This window comes from Pectinophora gossypiella, chromosome Z (assembly GCF_024362695.1).
Source record: "Pectinophora gossypiella chromosome Z, ilPecGoss1.1, whole genome shotgun sequence".
In the NCBI taxonomy this organism is placed as follows: domain Eukaryota; kingdom Metazoa; phylum Arthropoda; class Insecta; order Lepidoptera; family Gelechiidae; genus Pectinophora; species Pectinophora gossypiella.
Window position 1 is genome coordinate 9,317,502 of NC_065433.1, and position 19,995 is coordinate 9,337,496.

The 19,995-nt window shown below is 36.9% G+C and overlaps 1 protein-coding gene across 1 annotated transcript in view; it reads left to right on the plus strand.

Annotated features, from left to right (window-relative positions):
- Positions 1-19,995, plus strand: part of LOC126379999 (Krueppel-like factor 5) — a 73,955-nt gene that overhangs the window by 4,423 nt on the left and 49,537 nt on the right. The window contains exon 2 of the mRNA XM_050029059.1: positions 4,733-4,804. Coding sequence (XP_049885016.1) covers positions 4,733-4,804 — 72 coding nt within the window. The remainder of the gene's footprint in view (positions 1-4,732; positions 4,805-19,995) is intronic.

The window sequence follows — 19,995 nt, forward strand, 5'->3', positions numbered from 1 at the left end:
CCGTGTGTAATATTACACGAACCATCTGGAGCCACTTTTGTCCCCCTCATATCAAAAACTATATCACATAAACGTATCAAATTTGGCTCATATATTGAGACTTGCAACATACATATGTGTTCTAAATTTCATAAGCTTATCTCAAACGGTTATTTAGATATTAATATCCAAAAATCCTCATTTTTATCATTGACTGACTGACCTATAGATCAAAACTCTAACCCAGTTGCAGATGACCTAGAAAGTTAGGTATGCAGATAGGTAATTAGATGAATACAAAGGAAAAAAAAACTAGCAACTTTTAAATAATTAGATTCTATTATGAACGCTTAACATAAATAAGTACCTAATTAGTGCCTGTACCTAACTATAGATGTAAGAATCAGTAAGTAATCAAAACTCATGACAGCCGGTCTTTTTGTGGTAGGTATGTAGATTAACTTAACATAACATATCACGCCTATATGCCCTATCGGGGTAGGCAGAGCACTAAGTGATCATGGAACCACTTGATGCCACATTCGACAAGTACTATGAGGGTAGGTAAGCAAGTTGGAACATGTGTTTAGCGGTGATAGGTTGTCAGCTTTTCGCCCATGATACAACACAACTCTCATCCATTTTACTGGCATATATTTTTTTTAACTTAACGTGAATCTTAAACAAGTTTAATAGGTATTCAAATGTTTTATTTTTATAAAGTCGACTTTTAGTTTTGAATTTGTCCTTTTAAAAGGACCCACGCGTTACGAGGATATGTACTTACCTACAAAAAGTAATGATATCCAATCAAAAACATAAATGTGAAATGAGAGCCAAGTTCAATATTATCGTTAGCAAAGTTTTTTAGTTACAAACAAACTCAATTTGCTAACGAGTCACCGCGCATACATTCTCATAGGTACATGGTTCGCTGACGCAAAGTTGGTACGATCACCGCGCTTCTAATTGCCAACGGATACAATGTGATTTTTGTAAAAATTAACGAGTATCCGTTGAATATTGTATACACGAGGAACCCTTGCAATTTGATTAACGACGTGCGTGTGCACGGTAGTTTCTAATTCCACCAAAAACATTATTGTTAAAAATGGCGACCAAGTTCCCGATGACTTTATCAAGCTGAAAAAATATTGGAAGCGAATCTAATGCCCACTTTAAATGCATTTTACCATATACAAAACTTAAAATAGATATGTTTATGATTGTCAATGAAACTTTGTTAAAAATAGGTACATTTTTAAAATTATTATAAGAAAGAATGAAAGAAGAAAGAAAAGTATTTATTTATTATTAGACTAATAGGTACCTACTTTTAAATTTGAACTTAGCAGGTTTTTAATATAAAACTCGATTTTTCATGGTGTAGTGTTGCCGTGCGCTTAGACTAGGTTAGACTAGTTTAATCATTTTTGAGAAGATTTGTGCGAGACGTAGGTACCTGGGCCGCCACACGCTGGTTCGGAATTGAAAAACAGGAACTTACGATTTTTTTGACAAAATTGAATGATTGTGTTATACTAATCGATAGAAAAAATTGATAGCAATGAAGAAGATATCGCATCGCTAACAAAAACAGTAGGATGTGCATTATCACAGGTTAATTTTCTGTATTTAATTTTCTGCATTCGAAAACCACCAGATCTTTTTATTTTTTGAACTTCGTCCATCTTTCTGCTTGCTTCTATTTCGATTTTATCGTCCAGTGAATAGACTTTTCTTATGTTTTACTTATTGTAGTCAAAAACGAATAAAACAGTCTTGTATAAGAGCAACAAATAATCTTAACTAATCTAATCTCAAAGCTTAGTATTAAAATTGCCTTAAGTATATCTAGGCAATTCATTTTTTACTTTACAAGACTAAACTGATACTTCAGTAAATCAATTTAGTATTAAGTGAGCCTTCAAATAATCTGAGTAAAGTAAAAATATACTTTTAGACTTAACAGTAGGCTGAGATAAGACTAAATAGTTTTGAGAATACTTAACTTGGTTTTGTGTATTCTAAATTATCTAAAGTAGGATTTGTTGAAAACTATATAGTATTAAAGAAGGAAAAGAATTTATGAAGTCCTAATAAGTCCTATTTGATTTGGATAAATCTCACTTTAGCTAAAGTTTAGACATATATGACTTAATCACAATTCTTGTTTGCTACTTGGGAGGGGCCGCGGGTTGTTTTAATTATAAGTTGTAGCTCTACCCAGCTCGTTAGGGATTACGGGCGTGATTTTAATCGTGCTTGTCTGTTGGCGGGATAATCTTCCTACCAGAATAAAAAATATATAAATTAATCTGCTATGAAAAATACTTTGTATTCAAATAACCTGTAACAATGAATATCATATCATATAAGCATGCTCAGCAAATTTATGAAACCCCTCTTTTTGCAATCGGGTAAAAAAAAATATTTTTGAAAGTGTATGTAATATGTATATTTTACAAAGCACTGGTGTTATGGCTTCAAAAATATTATTTTATATCTGCTATGTACTGTTAAACAGGGAACAAGCTACATACAATAAATATACAATAGATCAATAGATCACGCTTGTTTCCCGTGGGGATAGGCAGAACCCACACCACCAGCTATCACCCTGACACACCACTTTCGCTTCGCCTATTCTCTTCAGTCTCCCTAACGCTAGATCCTACAAAGCTAAACTGTTTGAAAACCATTTAACGCATTTCAATGAAATTTTATAAATACTTGTTCAATTAACGGATTTTGGCATCTACCGCTTTATTGATACAGCAGCGTTTGGCCACGAAAAGAGTGTTACACAAAAACCGGATTCGAAGTGGAATAGTTACCCGCCAAAATATATTGGTAAAGTGTTAAGTACTTATACCAAAATATGCCAAAATATATTTGGGTACAAATATAGCCCCTATGACCTATAATTTAATTAGTGAACCTTAATAAAACATCATCATCATGTTTTGTGTCCGAAAGTAAGATGATCCGTGCATGAAGGCACGTTAAGCCTTTGGTCCCGGTTACTACTTACTGATGTATTATATTAAGTAGTCGTTACATGAGCCATGTTAGGGGCCTTTGGCGGCTGAATAGTACCTAACCCTGACACCAGGGTTGATGAGGTTGGTACTCCATGCACGATAGAAGAAGATCATCAACACTTAAACCAAAAATTGTTAATGAATACAAACTGAGATACATAAGTACTTAATAGGCATCTCATTAGTTTTATTAGTACTAAGTACGCTTTTTACTTGAATTTACTTTGCTTTTATACATGTTTACTAAGTTTACTTTCAATTAGCGTATACTGCAGAGTTTATATAATCTAAATATATAAAAGGAGAAACTGACTGACTGACATATCAACGCGCAGCCTAAACGGCTAAACGTAGGCACTTGAAATTTGGATGGGACGTAGCTTAGGCACCGTAGAGGTACACTAAGAAAGGAATTCCCGAAATTCCCACGGGAATGGGAATTAGCGGGAAAATCCTTTTGTATGAAAAATATCTCTCTTTTATAACACGCCACGCGGACGAAGTCGCGGGCAAAAGCTAGTAATAAATAATAGCCAAGTTATATACACATATGTGCCTTAAAAATAATACGAATGCCTATCAGGTCTGTTTTTTTTTACCTGACTTATTGTAGATTTGCCACATATGGCGTTAACCACTTGGCCGTACAAAACTCGTTGGTCTTGGAGCTCTACCAATTTATGGCATATTTTCGTCTTTTTTCCAAATGATTTGAAGAACAGTTATGAATAGTTAAGCACTGGCTGGTTGTCTACAATACACCGGCTCCCATTCTTCACATTAGCATATTGGAAAAGTTATGTTTTAATTATACTTTCGTCTGTTTATTGTTGATACTTTAAAATTATTGCTAGAAAACAACGCATTTCATGTCGTCCCTAAAATAAAATATTGTAGCCAGTTGTATTTTAGTCAGCTGAGAACTTGATGTTGCCAAAATTTTGGAAATCCGTGGCATGATAATAATTTCCAAAAAAAAAACATAATTACTTATGTTAATAAAATATATAACATAGTCAAATTAAATACCTACTTACCTACAAGCTAATATATAAATATATGAAACAATTATATTTAAAAATTACTTATATATAAAATTCTCCCCTTTTAACAAGGCACTATAACTTTAAAAAACACAGATAATCAAGGTACTTCTTGATGCCTCTTCTAGCAGACACAATCCTAACTATTAGTAACTTTACAAGTGCAACTTTATAAGTGCAGTAAAAATATAGATATATATACTTAGCCCGCAGTGGAGCAGCGTGGTGGAGTATGCTCCATACCCCCTCCGGTTGATTGAGGGGAGGCCTGTGCCCAGCAGTATATAGGCAGTTTATGTTATGTTATATATACTTAGCTAGTTTTATAACTGTCAAAAAGAATAAAGGAAATAAGATTATGTCCCACAGAAACGGCACTATTCTCAGAAGAGAGGTTTCGTCCAAACACATTTACATTTGGTAATCGTTGCATTTACATTTGTGGTGAACCACTGTAAAGGTACTTACAAAATATTTCTAGTCAAAGTAAAAGTCATTGAGTTTTACAATTATAATATTTATTAATTAGGAACCAGAAGGGTTCAAAAGGCCAATTTGACAAATGTTAAAAAGCAAAATTCCTTTTTTATATGAATTGCTTCGATGTGGCTTTTTTAACTCCCCAGGTCAGGTATGATGGGAGACTGATAGAGTCATGTGTTTCAGATAGTCCCGGGCGGCAGTCGCTGGGGCGCTCCGCACGCCGCCGGCCTCGTCGACTGCTGGTTTCAGATGCAGGTAAGACCCTTTACATCCATCATCTATCGCTCTACTTTTTTATTCGTGTGGGTTGTAAGGTCATTGACCGCTAACCTCCAGCAACCAAAAGTGTCAAATAAATGGTCAGAAACTTTGAAAAGATCTTACAATACACTAAAACAAGACCTGAAAACGTCTGGATTTAGTAATACTTCATTCAACTACTTACGAACGAGATAATCGTAAAGAAATATTCAAACCACGGCTTAGCATACCTTTTGAATGAAAACATCTTGATTGAATTTGCTTCACCAACATTTTGGTCACATCATTACGAACCGTAATACATCGCGATAAGCAATAATTGAAAGAACATTCGTTCTTATATACATACAAAACAAACTACCTAATTCGTATGCCAAACAGATATGGTTTTATCTTGTATGCTGTTAGTGCGTCCATTTGATCAAATAATATCTGAAATTTATTATTTAGGATTCCGAACCTCAAAAGGAAAAACGGAACCATTAAACAACGAGGGTGTAAAGCCTACATTTCCAGATACGATAGTTAAACAGGACATCGGGCCTTACGACCTTATAGGATCACTTTGTTGTCCGTCCGTCTGACTATCTGTCAAGACCCTTTTTCTCGGGAACGCGTGGAGTTACTAAGTTAAAATTAATATCTAATACTTAGGTAAGTATATACAGTCTCTAGAACCTGTAATAAAATCAGGCTTGTAAATCAACGCAAACCAAAGATACAGTCATTTTTAGCTTACTACGTCATAAAAAAATTAGAAGTTGTCTGTTTTCTGATCTACAAGTATTTACTTAATTTATTCCAACTACACTAGCATGAAAAACTAAGTACCGACTACACTTTTTAAATGTATTTTTTTTTTTACTATAAGTAAGTAGACGTTAGAGATCATTTGATCAGCTTTCTTTATAACTTACATACACAATTATACTATTTTTTGAGTCCTTTTTGTTTCGAAAGTTTATATTATGTAGATACTTAAACAATTATAATAATTTTAATTTTCTGTTTTAGTCAATGTATTTACAAATATGTCTTTACACTGCTGTAGTATCATTGTAAAATACTAAGTAAGTACCTATATCTTTTTGACGAAAGTAATTGTAGTTTTATCTACTTAGCCGGACAAATGGGCAGCGCTGAGGGCTCTCATTCGGTAATGTGCCTATATCACATCTGTATCTTTCGCCTCTAACTGCATATCCATTTCTCTGAGCCGTGGTAGCCCAGTTGGTAAAACGCTTACCTCTCACTTTGAGCTCGCAGGTTCGATTCCAGCACAGGCCTAAACAAATGATTGTCGATTTTGTTTTCGAATTCATGTTTGGATCATAAATGATTATCACGTGAAGGAAAACATCGTGAGGAAACCCACATTCCCGAGAAATGAATTTTCGGAGGTATGTGACCTAACCTGTATTGGGCTGGTTTTTCCTTCGCGGGTTGGAAGGTAAGACAGACAGTCGCTTCTGTAAAAAACTGGACTTGTCAAATCTTTAGGTTAGGTAAGCGGACCCTGTGAGAAACGGGACAATGCTAGGGAGATAATTATGATTTCCATTTCTCTGCGGCGCAATAAGGTGTGCGTCAAGCTAGCGGCCTCAAAAAAAAATGGGCACGAAAAAATAATTTGACCATACCAAAAAATAGTACTCTTATTGAAAAAAATAGTACCTGTTGTAAAAAAATTAGTACCATCACGGTTCTGGATTTATAGCCATGTTTTATTGCACTTGCTAGCTTGACGGTGAGCGAAATTTGGCGAGAGTTAACGACAAGGTCTTTCGCTTTGATTTAAACGCCAAAAAATAGTATCGAAATAGTACTCACCCCCTGCAAAATACCGAAAGTAGTACTTCAACGGTTCCAAAGTTATAAAGGTAGTTCTTTGATCCCGCTAGCTTGACGTTTTGAAAATACCTATTATCTGGGGAATGCTTGCATACTTCAGTTTGTAACTAATGTCAATAAACTCGTATGAAATAGTACTCCCTACCATCATAATTTGGACCTGATTCTCTTTGTAGAAATATGTCAAAAAGTCATTATAACCTATGTCATACATTTATCAAGACAAGTACAGTCGCGAACAAAATTATTACACATGGTCAAGAATGTTGTCAGATTTCAGTATTTTTCCCCATTTTTGGGTAAAAATTGGTGAAGTGCCAGGGTTGTTAGATGAAAGTAATATCATTGTTGAAACTCTTTGAGTTATTCTACAAATACTGCAAATTGTTTATTAACAAACACTTCGATCCGTAACAAATTCAACATGAAGGTATAAATTATAAAATAAAACAGCAGATTAAAAATGTATTATGATGTATTAAAATCACAGATTGTTTTCGATAAGAACTAGACCCATGCAGCCATTTTCTATTAAAATTAGTGCATATGGGTGTATGCAATAGGATTTTTTTGTAATAGCAGCACTGAAGTGCAAATAAATGGTAGGGTAGACCTCCAAAATGGCAATACTTACGAATAAATTGTGAGGTTATGTAATTGTCTACGTGACTGTATCAACAACAAATGTATGGCATAGGTTATGATGATTTTTTAACATTTCTACAAAGAGAATCGGATCAAAATTATGATGGTAGGGAGTACTATTTCATACGAGTTTATTGACATTAGTTACATACTGAAGTATGCAAGCGTTCCCCAGATAATAGGTATTTTCAAAACGTCAAGCTAGCGGGATCAAAGAACTGCCTTTATAACTTTGGAACCGTTGAAGTACTACTTTCGGTATTTTGCAGGGGGTGAGTACTATTTCGGTACTATTTTTTGGCGTTTAAATCAAAGCGAAAGACCTTGTCGTTAACTCTCGCCAAATTTCGCTCACCGTCAAGCTAGCAAGTGCAATAAAACATGGCTATAAATCCAGAACCGTGATGGTACTAATTTTTTTACAACAGGTACTATTTTTTTCAATAAGAGTACTATTTTTTGGTATGGTCAAATTATTTTTTCGTGCCCATTTTTTTTTTGAGGCCGCTAGCTTGACGCACACGCAATAAGTCAAGTTAATAAACGAAAATAGAGTATAATATTTTCTGTATTGCCGGTAGTGTCACAGCTGAATGGTTTTATACTGAAGCAGTGACGTCGGCCGATGATGTGTATTGCTACAATTTACACGGTGCATAACGCCAGATCCTTTGTGAACGACCAGCCACCGTGGCGATGGGAATTTGACAACTAAACCAATGGAAAAAAGCTCATAATTCGTAATTGTTGTTAATTTCCGTCATAATATTATGTTTTTAAACTTAATAAGTCGTTGGCGTTTTTAGCGACACTTGCTGTGTCGTACGGTCACGAGCATTAATATGTATACACTTTGGTACCATGTCACATTAACTTTCTTGACAAATTGAACTGTAAGTCTCACTAAATGTCAAATATGTTAGTGCGACAGAGTCCTAAAGTGGGTACTTACATTATATTGCTCATGACTGTACTTACGTGTCTCTAACTCGGAAGTTCATCACTGCTTTCCGGAAAAATATAAAATAGTCGCCAAGTGCGAGGCCAACTCGCGCACCGCGGGTTCCGGGGAAGCTTTGAGGGTCGGGATTAATTTACCAACTGCAAATAAGTTATCGCAAAAAACATTTTCTTTTTGCCATGCAAGATTTGCTTTCCTTATCAGGTTCGAAACCCTAAGAATTATACTTTCTTTAAGTATATTTATTATTATAGCTGTTAACAAACCTTTTTTAATATAAAAAAGAACTTATTTACGTAATAGTACCTACTATTATATCTAACAGAGTACGAAAATAAAAATAAATCTAAAAGTGACGTCATTATTATTTTACTTATTAAGTATAATGTCTAACTGTACTTACATGAATATTTATATTAAGGAAGTATTCTAAAATCGATATAATATAACATGACAATCCTACTATAAGACAACTGTTTAGAACAAAAAACCCCCTGTGTTTGACGCTATTAAATATACAGGGTGTTAGTGACATCGTAACGGATACTGAGGGGAATGATTCAGACCATGATTCTGAGTTAATATCAAGTGGATTTTTCCGTTGCAATATTCACGATTTTCTTTGTGTTTTTTTTTTTTAATTATTTTCATATCTATACTTTTGCGATGGAAAACTTCATTTGATATTAACTCAGAATGATGAGCTGAAGTCACTAACACACTGTATAATATACCTTCCACAGTTTCCACTCATAATCCATTCAAAACAAAGGCTTATCCACTAAACCACTTCTACAACCTTACGTTAATGCCTATATTAGCGTGAAACTAATTGCAATGTATTTACGATGATCTGATAACGGCTCTCCATTAATACTTTAGTAACAGGGCCGCATGACCATGAAGTTGTTATCACACGCGAGGGGGATGCGCGCACGCATGACGCCCCTTCGTTTTGAATCTTTGTTCGTGAATAATGGTTGCATTTTCATTAGGAATTAATTACACACATTTAGTTTCATTTTTAATACACCATTTGCATAGGATTACATTGAACTATAATGCAAACAGAACATGCTTTATTATAAATAAGACCTCCGCAGTCCAGTGGTTGAGCGTTAGACTTACGATCCGGAGGTCCTGGGAGATCGATTCCCGGTGGGGAGATATCACAAAAATTACTTTGTGGTCCCTAGTTTGGTTAGGACATTACATTCTGATCACCTGATTCCTGATTATCCGAAAGTAAGTTGATCCGTGCTTCGTAAGGCACGTTAAGCCGTTGGTCCCGGTTACTACTTACTGCAGATAGCGCCATACTTGTTGCCAAGTTTTTTGCCGATACAATTTAGTTTGCCATCGACACGATAAGAAGAAGACTACTCACTGATGTAACTAAGTAGTCGTTACATGAGCCATGTCAGGGGCCTATGGCGGCTCAATAGTAACCCTGACACCAGGGTTGATGAGGTACTCGTTCTCACAACCCACATGATAGAAGAAGAAGATTAATAAAGGTACTCGTATATGTATAATGAAGCAGTCGTAACGTAGTGTCGATTGTAATTGTGAACAAACAACTGCACTAACATTAAGTAAATCATAAATATGGGCCTTTTCCATTTCTACCACCCAATTACGTTAACAAACCATTATTACTGTCAAGTAGATTAGGAAGCGTAATACATCACACAACATTAACATTTGAAGAACTACATTCTGTTTCCTATGTTAAACATTCGTTGTAATGTAATCTTTATTACTACAAAATAAAGTGCGTAATTGATAGCGGGATATACGCTGTTCATACGCAAAAACTCGATGATGAAAGACTGAAAGTTGGTTAAAACGTTATCAGTTATACAACGAGTGAGAAATCGCCGAGTTCCGTTGAAATCGCGTTATCAAGCTGTCCGATGACCGATAGAGTTTTTTGTGCCTGCTTGTAAGGAAGCGTTCTTCGATGTGCAATCAATGCGGTACTGTAATGTTAGAAACTTTAAAACGACAATACTGTTGTATTCGGTACCTTATTTTACTTAGCAAAAGACATTGTTTCGTAGATTATGTGTTGATGCTCAGTCTGGATTTTTGTCAGGCAAATCGTAATTAGGTAGGTAGCATGATTTTGTGATAGAAATATCGTGGAAAGGGCCTTTAAATTAGTCGCTTTGCTGCAGCATTGCATAAATAAATAAATAATAAATAAATAAAATAAATAAATAATAAATAAATCCATACAACTGAGTGGGGCTGCAGCCACGCGCACAGTTTATACGGAATTTTGACTTTGTGTTACTTATGACTTGACTTTTTAGTTTATTTTGTGCCATTGCATACCTATGCAACGTGTACGTACCTACGTACACAAACATTTTACATTAAGAGATCCCCCATACTAGCGTCTTACGAGGGTCGTCGCCAGCGCGTGCGCGACGTCTACGCGACGTCGACGCCGCGGCGACGCGACGCTATCGACACTCGAAAGACGCTAGTGTGGGACCCCCCACTTATTCCCAACAATCGCACCTCTATCGATGCGGAACTATACCTATACAAAATCTTCGTATGATAGCATGGAGGTAAATTTCCGACATACACTTACAATTTGCCCCAATTTCAAGGGTCATCATACGGCCAGCACTCGTTCACGCGGAAAATTATACAAATTGTGAATGAGAGTCATTTCTTTTTTAATTTAACATTACTTTCTGAAGATACTATTATTCAAGCTGTTATTCAAAACGTCACATCGACAAAAATGTCGTAAGATCAGTTCGTTCTTATAACTCGGAATATAAAGGATTCCCTTGTCACCATAATGTCTACATATTATTATTATTATCCATCGGATTTCATGCAAGTTGCCGTTGATTACTGTCTGCCCACCTCAGCTTCGTGAGAACTTATGTATGTTTAGTAGAAACGGGTACTTAGATGGCATTATTGTGAATAAAATGGATGAATATCAAAATGTCAAGTTTGGTGGCGAACTTTCATATTACTTTTTCGTGAAAAATTGGGTTCCAACATGAAAAAACAACAACAAGGAACAAGTTACTTCGTAGCTAGAACTATCCTTTTTCATGTCGGAACTCAATTTTTCACTAAAAAATAATATGAAAGTTCGCCACCAAACTTGACATTTTGATATTCATCCATTTTATTCACAATAATGCCATTTAAGTACCCGTTTCTACTTAACATACGTAAGTTCTCACGAAGCATCTGATTTGCAAAGAAGATAACAGAATATCTGTGAAAGTTTCAGTCAGATAAATTGCATATACTCGTAAGAGGAATGTGGGGAAGACCGGCTTACTGTTCTAAAATTTAAGTTTGACTGGATTTATTGAAAATGATATTACATGTACATAGATCAAGCCATGTCATCGGATATGTTACTAATTCTTCTATGCGTTACAGAAGAAAAACTCAGTTGGTAGTGGATTTAGCTATTTATAACTCATTTTACCAACTTTACACGTTTAAGCCTTGCCGTCACGGTGAAGCTAGTCCCCGAGACTTTCGGACACACAAATATAATGATATTTTTTTGTAATATATTTATATTTTACTTGGTTATATTTACAAGTCTAGAAATGAGAGAAAGCGCCATAATCTTTTGATATATAAAAGTTATTGCCATTAGGCGGTGTTTTACCCCAGACGGTCTTCCCCACATTGACCTTACCTACTTTATAAGTAACTTGTCGAGCGTAAAGATTACCGAAGCATAAGGAGATCAGTTGCGTAGTGTCCACTACGTTTTTTTATGATTTATCCGGTTTATATATTTCCTCACTGCTGCGCAAAAGCCTCCCTTTCATTTTTTCTCTCTTCACGGTCTTGAGCTACCTGCTTCTCATCTCATCATCCTTCATCATCATCATCAGTCCATTAACGTCCCCACTGCTGGGGCACGGGTCTTCCCTATGGATGGATAGGGAGATCGGGCCTTAAACCATCACGCGGGCCCAGTGCGGATTGATGGTTATTAACGACTTCTAATGCAGCCGGGACCAACGGCTTAACGTGCCTTCCGAAGCACGGAGGAGCTCGAGATGAAAACTTTTTTTTTGTGGTCACCCATCCTATGACCGGCCTTTGCGAAAGTTGCTTAACTTCAACAATCGCAGACCGAGCGCGTTTACCGCTGCGCCACCGAGCTCCTCATCATCCTTAATAATATATATATATATATATATATATATATATATATATATATTATGTATATATATATATATATATACAGTGTCTATTTACAGTGTGTACAAAAATACATTATAATTATATCTTATTTGAGTGGAGGCACGTATCGCAGGGTGAGTGTACCGCGTGTAAAATAATATTAAACGCACCATTACACCTTCGAGCACTGTGACATCGCCCATTGTTCTCTTTCCTAGTTTTGATAATCGATGATTTCGGTTGCGTGCGCGCACCCGAACGTGTAATACTGCGATACTCGCTCGATCCGACTAGATAACGACCACTTACATAAATATTTCTTTCAAATACACCTAAATTTGATAATGAATTTGAAAATTACTTGTTTACTAAACTGAGTAAATAACCGTCCATTTTTCGTAATCAGATTCAGTTACAATATAACAAGTTTTCAGTCGGTTGTAATCACGAATAAGTAAGTATTTCTATTGAATACGTAGTAAAAATAGAATTCGAAACATTTATACGGCGAGTACTTTATATATACTTAGGATGTGACAATGTATTTACTGCAGTATATTTTTTTTCTGTTCGAATCTTAATTTCAATTAAAAACATTACACACCTCACTGGTTTTTACTCAGTTGCGTAAGCACAACGTAAATGAGATTCATATGGGGGACGGGGGTCCGGTGGCGGTAGGGTGGGGGAGGGGATTATAGTGACAGGATTCACGGTCCAACTCACGAACACAATGATCGTACTCAATACGTGATCGATTATGCCATTATATGTACGTATGTATGTACTTGAGTAGTATTATGTGTGGTAACCCAATGTACTCCGGCGTACGTTTCGTTTATACTAATTATAATAGAAACGAAACGTACGCTACGGAAACGCATGCATTTTTCCATTTACCAAAATAGCTATTTTGATTATATATTTAATTACTAAATGAATCATCACATCACTAATTTAAGAGCCACGCTCTTGTCGGTATAGCATTCTCCATGCTACTTTTTAAGGAAAATAGGGCAGTAAGTTCCCTTTCGCCCCGCAGTACTTTGTCTGACGCGAGTGGGATGGCACCCAGAGTAGTCTATTTCAAAACCGTACTAGGACTCCTGTCCTCCGCCTCTGAATAGTACTGACAGTTACTGCTACCCTCTGTCAGGTTCCAGGTCACAGTCTCTGTGACTCACCTCTTCCGTCCTACATTGCCGTACTGATGACTCCCGTCTCCGCTAAATGAATAGCTTTATAAAATTTTCTTTCACATTTCACGTTTTATGAATACAGATGAAAATACGTTTTTGTGGAGCATGAACATGACCCTTTGCTGAGCTAAGGCCACATACCCCTCTTTTCATCACTTCCTCATTGTAAAATGTGTTGAAAATCACAAAATAAAACGTGTATCTAGGTAGGTAGGCATAGAATAAATAAGAATGTTCTCTTTACGATCAAATAATGTCATGTATACGTTTAAAGTTTAGTGCCATTGATAAAATCCGCGAATAGCTGACACAGATACCATGTTCAAATAGTGGTTTATGTATATCTAAAGACGAGGGAACTTATCAATGCGTATCAATAAGTAAACTGACTGGGTTACTAAGAATATGGTGGATTGTACCTACAGCACGTTGTTATCCGTGGTCTTATATTTGGAACTCGATTCACTTGTCACTTTATGAATTCATCATCATCATCAGCTCATTAACGTCCCCACTGCTGGAGCACGGGCCTTCCCTATGGATGGATAGGGAGAACGGGCCTTAAAACATCACGCGGGCCCAGTGCGGATTGATGGTTATTCAACGACTGCTAATGCAGCCGGGACCAACGGCTTAACGTGCCTTCCGAAGCACGGAGGAGCTCGAGGTGAAAACTTTTTTTTTGTGATCACCCATCCTATGACCGGCCTTTGCGAAAGTTGCTTAACTTCAACAATCGCAGACCGAACGCGTTTACCGCTGCGCCACCGAGCTCCTCATTTATGAATTAGTTAATCTCTAAGATTTAACATTTTGTTCTTCTGTTGATCAACCGATAACGGCCTCTGTGGTCCAGTGGTCGAATCCCGGTATGTCCCCACATATCACAAAAATCACTTTATGATCTCTAGCTTGGTTTCCGAAAGTAAGATTATCCGTGCTTCGGAAGGTACGTTAAGCCTTTGGTCCCGGTCCCTACTTACTGATGTAAGTGAGTAATCGTTACATGAGCCATGTCAGGAGCTTTTGGCGGCTCAATAATAACCCTGCCACCAGGGTTGCTGAGGTTGGTAATTCACCTCGCAACTCACACGATAGAAGAGAAGAACTTTTTGACGTCCTGTGTAATAGTTTATTTAAAATATAACGTCACGCCATGACTCTAATCCCAATTGGCCTAGTTAGAGGTACAACCCTCACAAGATGAACTGAGAAAAACTATACTTACCAAATAAACCTACAAAAGGTACGTAAACCTTTCTTGCGAAGATTAGAGTCATTTTCTTGAATCTACAAAACGGCTAATATGATCATATATGTTCTTATGGGCAGATTAGAAAATCCGCATACTTTAAATAGATTGGGTAGTATTATATTGTTCATGAGGACCATAATATATTTTGTTTAATAGAAAGCTCGATGAGGTGTGGGTACTTAGTTCATGAAGTAGTGATGGATATAAGTACCTCAGACCACCTAATAGGACTGTGAGCTTACGTTATGTTATGTGTGATTATATTTTATACTAGGTATATTTATAAAATATGCCAATCGTATGGCCAAAAAAATATGTAAAATATGTATAAATAATCGTTGTAAGTAAATTCTTAAATAGGTTTTTTTCGACAACGTTCAAACACTCAATTTCGAGTCTCAACTCTCAACATAATGAACTGGGTAAACAAAAAATACTGAACGAGTAAATGAGTGCCGACTAACGAGTATCGTTATTCGTTATAGTTACAAGTCGCATCCTTCTTTACATCATCGCTGTTGTATGACTCATTCGGACAACTATTAATTTTTACGTGCACACACAGGTCCGTAGCTAGGGCTGTGAGCGGGGGTGGTGTGCTAGGGAGGGCCGGGTTCAGTTCATCACAATATTTATATTGACTACATAAAGATATTTTCTTTTTACCTTTGATGGGTTGGCACTTGGCCCCAGACTTGCCCGAAGGCATTGACGAGGCCTAAGATGGAGCTCGCTCAGAAGGTGCCCGTTCACTCTGGCCTTGAAAGCACGCGGGTTAATGCATTCGGAAATACAGAAGACGGCAGAAAATTCCGCTACTTCAATCTCTTACCTAAACAAAAACTACCCACTGATACTGAACTAATTGAGATAGTCTCCTAGGTGAAAGATAAATTATTAAATTCTGATTACTAAATAAAGACAGAGCTATAAAGGTGACAAAAAATATATCTGTTTTCTATTTTACTTATTTACAAAAAATAATAAAGAAAAATGTATTTAATAATAAGTGCGACATTTTGTCACGTTTTTCTATGACGTCACAGTCACAGGTTGCTTTTTCATACAAATTCCATAGTAATTTCGTGTTTCGTTTAGTAAAAAGTAACTGATTTGACTACTTGGAAACTGGCCTATTATTTATTCAATGTTAGATTTAGGCAGGAGTTTTTTGATGTCATAATACATTTATAAACATCATATATTACAGTAGGATCACTGTTGGGCACAGGCCTCTTCTCAGTCAGCCGGAGGCGATACTCATGATAGAGCATAAATACACCACCACCGCCATGACTATTATAGTAATTACAAAGACGTTTAGAAAAAGTTACACGAGTTTAACAATAACAAACAACTAACGATAGGTTTGTTTAAATTAACAAAAGGTGTTCGAAACACCAGTATTTGTTGCGTTTAATTTATTTGTGGACCATTGTAGGGGTAGAGCAGGGTAGAATGAACCTCGCGTCATGGCGCTCACATTACTTATTACTTTGTATATAAATTATTTTTTGACGCTGCATACAGGTCTGGTCTAGCAAGAAAACTGTTTGGAGCGCTCTAGGAAAACTGTTTCAGGAAATGCCACAGCACACGCACATATTCTACGAACCACGTGTCCATATTATTCTAACGTCACCTTTTTCGGATAGTTTTGCAAAGTCTTTTACATCGAGTTTTCAACTTCATTTTTACAGATATAAAAGCACATCAAGTTTCTTCCGAACCGTACACTCTGACAGATTTTTTAGTTAAGTAAGTATATGTGGAATTATAATCATTATTGTACACATTGTCATTAATTACAAAAACAATAGGTACCTACCAAATGTGGACTTATCTCGAAAAGAGATATCTTCCAGCCAACCCCGTGTGGTATTTCGACCGTTAAGATCGATTTCTGTTTTCGAATTTTCCCAAATGAAAATTTTGACAGCGCGTGCGATTCCGAAGAATCTGATCATGCGCTTTCAACTTCATAGCGTGTGGTTTATCAACTGTTAAAATGTGTTTTCCAGTGACTCCAAATTTCATTCAATCGTACCTACAGAGTTAATCAATGAAAATTGTGTATCTCCTAACTCGACAACCGAACCCACTTTTAACACGCCACTCATTAATTATATTTGACCAAGTTATAAAGATCTACCGTATACCACAGCCCGGATAATGATCCACCAGACAGGTGGTCGGCACGCCGTACCTACTTTAAACAGCTAACTATTATTAAATAATCATTGATCATAGTGAATCATACGCGTTTTTTACTGAATTGATGGATGGTGATACCTTTTGCTTAGTTCCTACCTAAACGCAACAGTGTTACATAATACTAGTAAATGGACTAAACTCACACAATCAAACATGAAAGGTAGTCCCGTTAAAAATATAATTAAGTACTTAATCAGTTATAAAAAATGTACTTACCGCGAATCACCAGGTGTTATGTAAACGGAAAAATAAATTTTGCTCATTCAAATCAGTTTAGAGCTTGACAAACTTTTCGAGCGACTCGTGATGCGGTGTCTACGAGTCGCGCATTAATAATTCATTATGGATTTTATAGGTTTACATTACAAAAGAACAGCTATACAATGTAAAAACACAAACCCATTCTAGGGGCTACACCATAAAATCTACAAAGTGCAGACAATCTAGGTTAGGGCGACGCGACCCCAAATCGATCAGACTGTCTCTGCACGCGGCGTACGTGTGAGCGGGACAGCGGCCGCTGACCTAGAGTAGCAGGTTGGGAATCCGGAAGGTACCAACAAACCGGCTTCACGGTGCATTTTTCCATTCAATGGAAAGCTCTACGCCTACATCGCGAACTGATGGGATTCTTTTCTGTTTTTTGGCATATTCGCAACTTGCTGCACCGTGCTGCACTGCACATTAAACTAATTCAATGTATGTATACGTAATTATAAATTTCAAGTAAACCAACGAATCAAATTATTAATAAGCAAATTGAAAAGACTCGTGTTCCAGAAGAAATTTTTGGGATGTAAGTACTTAGAGTTTATCTAGAATTGATTTTGAAACCTATGATTGTTCGTCGCCGAATAGATTCGTCGAAGACGATCATAGCTTTGCATAAAAGTTAATTTATTGTTGTTCTCGATTGGGTAAGGTCAGAACTTGAGGCGTCCGTCTGAGCGCGTCCCATTAGCGCATGCGTCGCGGCTTTCTACCCCGCGGCAGTGCCGCTCGCCACATTCCGCGCCCGCGGCCGCCGGCCCTGCGCCCGCGCCGCGCCGCGGGAAACGCGCGGTTCAAGTTTTCAACACTCGCCTCGAAAAAAAACGCTATCAAACTTCTTATAGATCTTGTCTACTAAAATGGTACTTATGTACAAGTATGCTTACCTAAATTGTTAAACAAACAAAATAGGTGCTATTTTCCGCATCAAAACATGCGCCGCTTCCGACGGATAAAAATAATTTTGGTCTAGTCCCGTTTTGCACTTACGGTAACTGCAAGAAATAGATATATCCAGTGCACTGTAATTGATTTAATTTGTTATTCAATTTGCTACAAAATAGGTGTAATGTTGCGTTGTTCTTTCAAATGCCATCAAATATTTTATGTTAGGTGAGCAACATTATGAATTCCGTTCGACGTATTAAACTCTCCGAAATCGTAATAACTTTAATGGCCTGTCCTCAGAAACACTGACTATTAAACACTTGCCTCGTATTGCGTTTAAGTTCCCCAGACAATTTATGTCACAATCAATCATTGAATATCTATAGAAATATTTATTGGTAGCATAATGTCTGCGAAATATGCAATTGATTAGACCCTTTACTCGTATCTTGGTAGGTACTATGTAACTTTACTTGCTGTAGCCACAGCACAGCTACATTATAGAAAAACAATTAAGCACGTGTTTAATTTGCTAAGAGTTCATATTTATCAATAATTCAACAACTCTGCCGTCTCCTTAATGCTTAAATCAGAACATTTTTTCCCCCATTTTTTCACGCACTGTCCGTATTTTATGGAATTAGAATCACAGAACAGACAACGTAATTTGAAAAATTCGTACTTACTTACATATAAAACTGAAAAATTTGACAGCGCCTACTATGCGCAATATTACTGCGTCATTTTGAGTTTTGAAAAATCGCGTTTTATGTGTCGGCAGTGTCTAACACACCCACAACTATCAAGCAATCAAGTCTTGGATATTAGCTTATTTATGTCGTAAACGTGGATAATATACATTACAGAGACGTATTTAAGGTCTTTTTGAAAAGTGCGGTTGCTAAAAATGCTTATTATACCTACTTACTGACGAGTCACGCGTGCAATAACCCTTCAGCAGGGGACAGCTAGCAATAACTCTTGATACGATGTGCTAAGATGGATACGACGACCCGTATACTCTGGATATACATTTACTCTGTTTGAGACAATGTACCTACGCGTGAATATCGGACAAAATAGGCAGTGTCATGTCGGAGAGCTGCGCGGTTCTTCCTCGTAGCCCGGTCACGTGTCCGCCGCCGCTTGCGCCTGCCTTTACTCTATTATTTGCGTTGGTTATCTCTTATTGACACATCCAAACCACTTATCGGTCGAGTCAAGTCTTGAAAATGTAGTTCCAAGACCACAACCCGTGGTTTTAGAGCTTTGTCAGAGTCAGTGCATTTTGAATGCGCAACATTTACGACAGTAAACTCAATACATAAAGTACTCACAGTAACATGACATGAAAGATGCAATCCAATTAGGCGTTTAATTTATGAGACTTTGTAACTAAATGAACACTCGGTGGATACATAAAAACAACAAACGTTATACGCAACATTTCACTAACCGCTAACAGAAAGGCTAAGTAGCGCGTTATGAGGCAGAGTTCCTCAATCAGAAGAGGCAAGCGTTTGGCACTTAATTAACAATAAAACGTGCAAACGTCCATTCAGTAATTTAGTACCATCGACAGCAGCGAGTCGTTTACAATGCATGTGTTGACTTTTCTTGAACAAAACGCACCGTTACCTGCGGCGCGCGCGGGGCGGGGTTACAACCTGCGCGCACGCCGACGAAAGTGATCGGCACGTGTACACTAGAC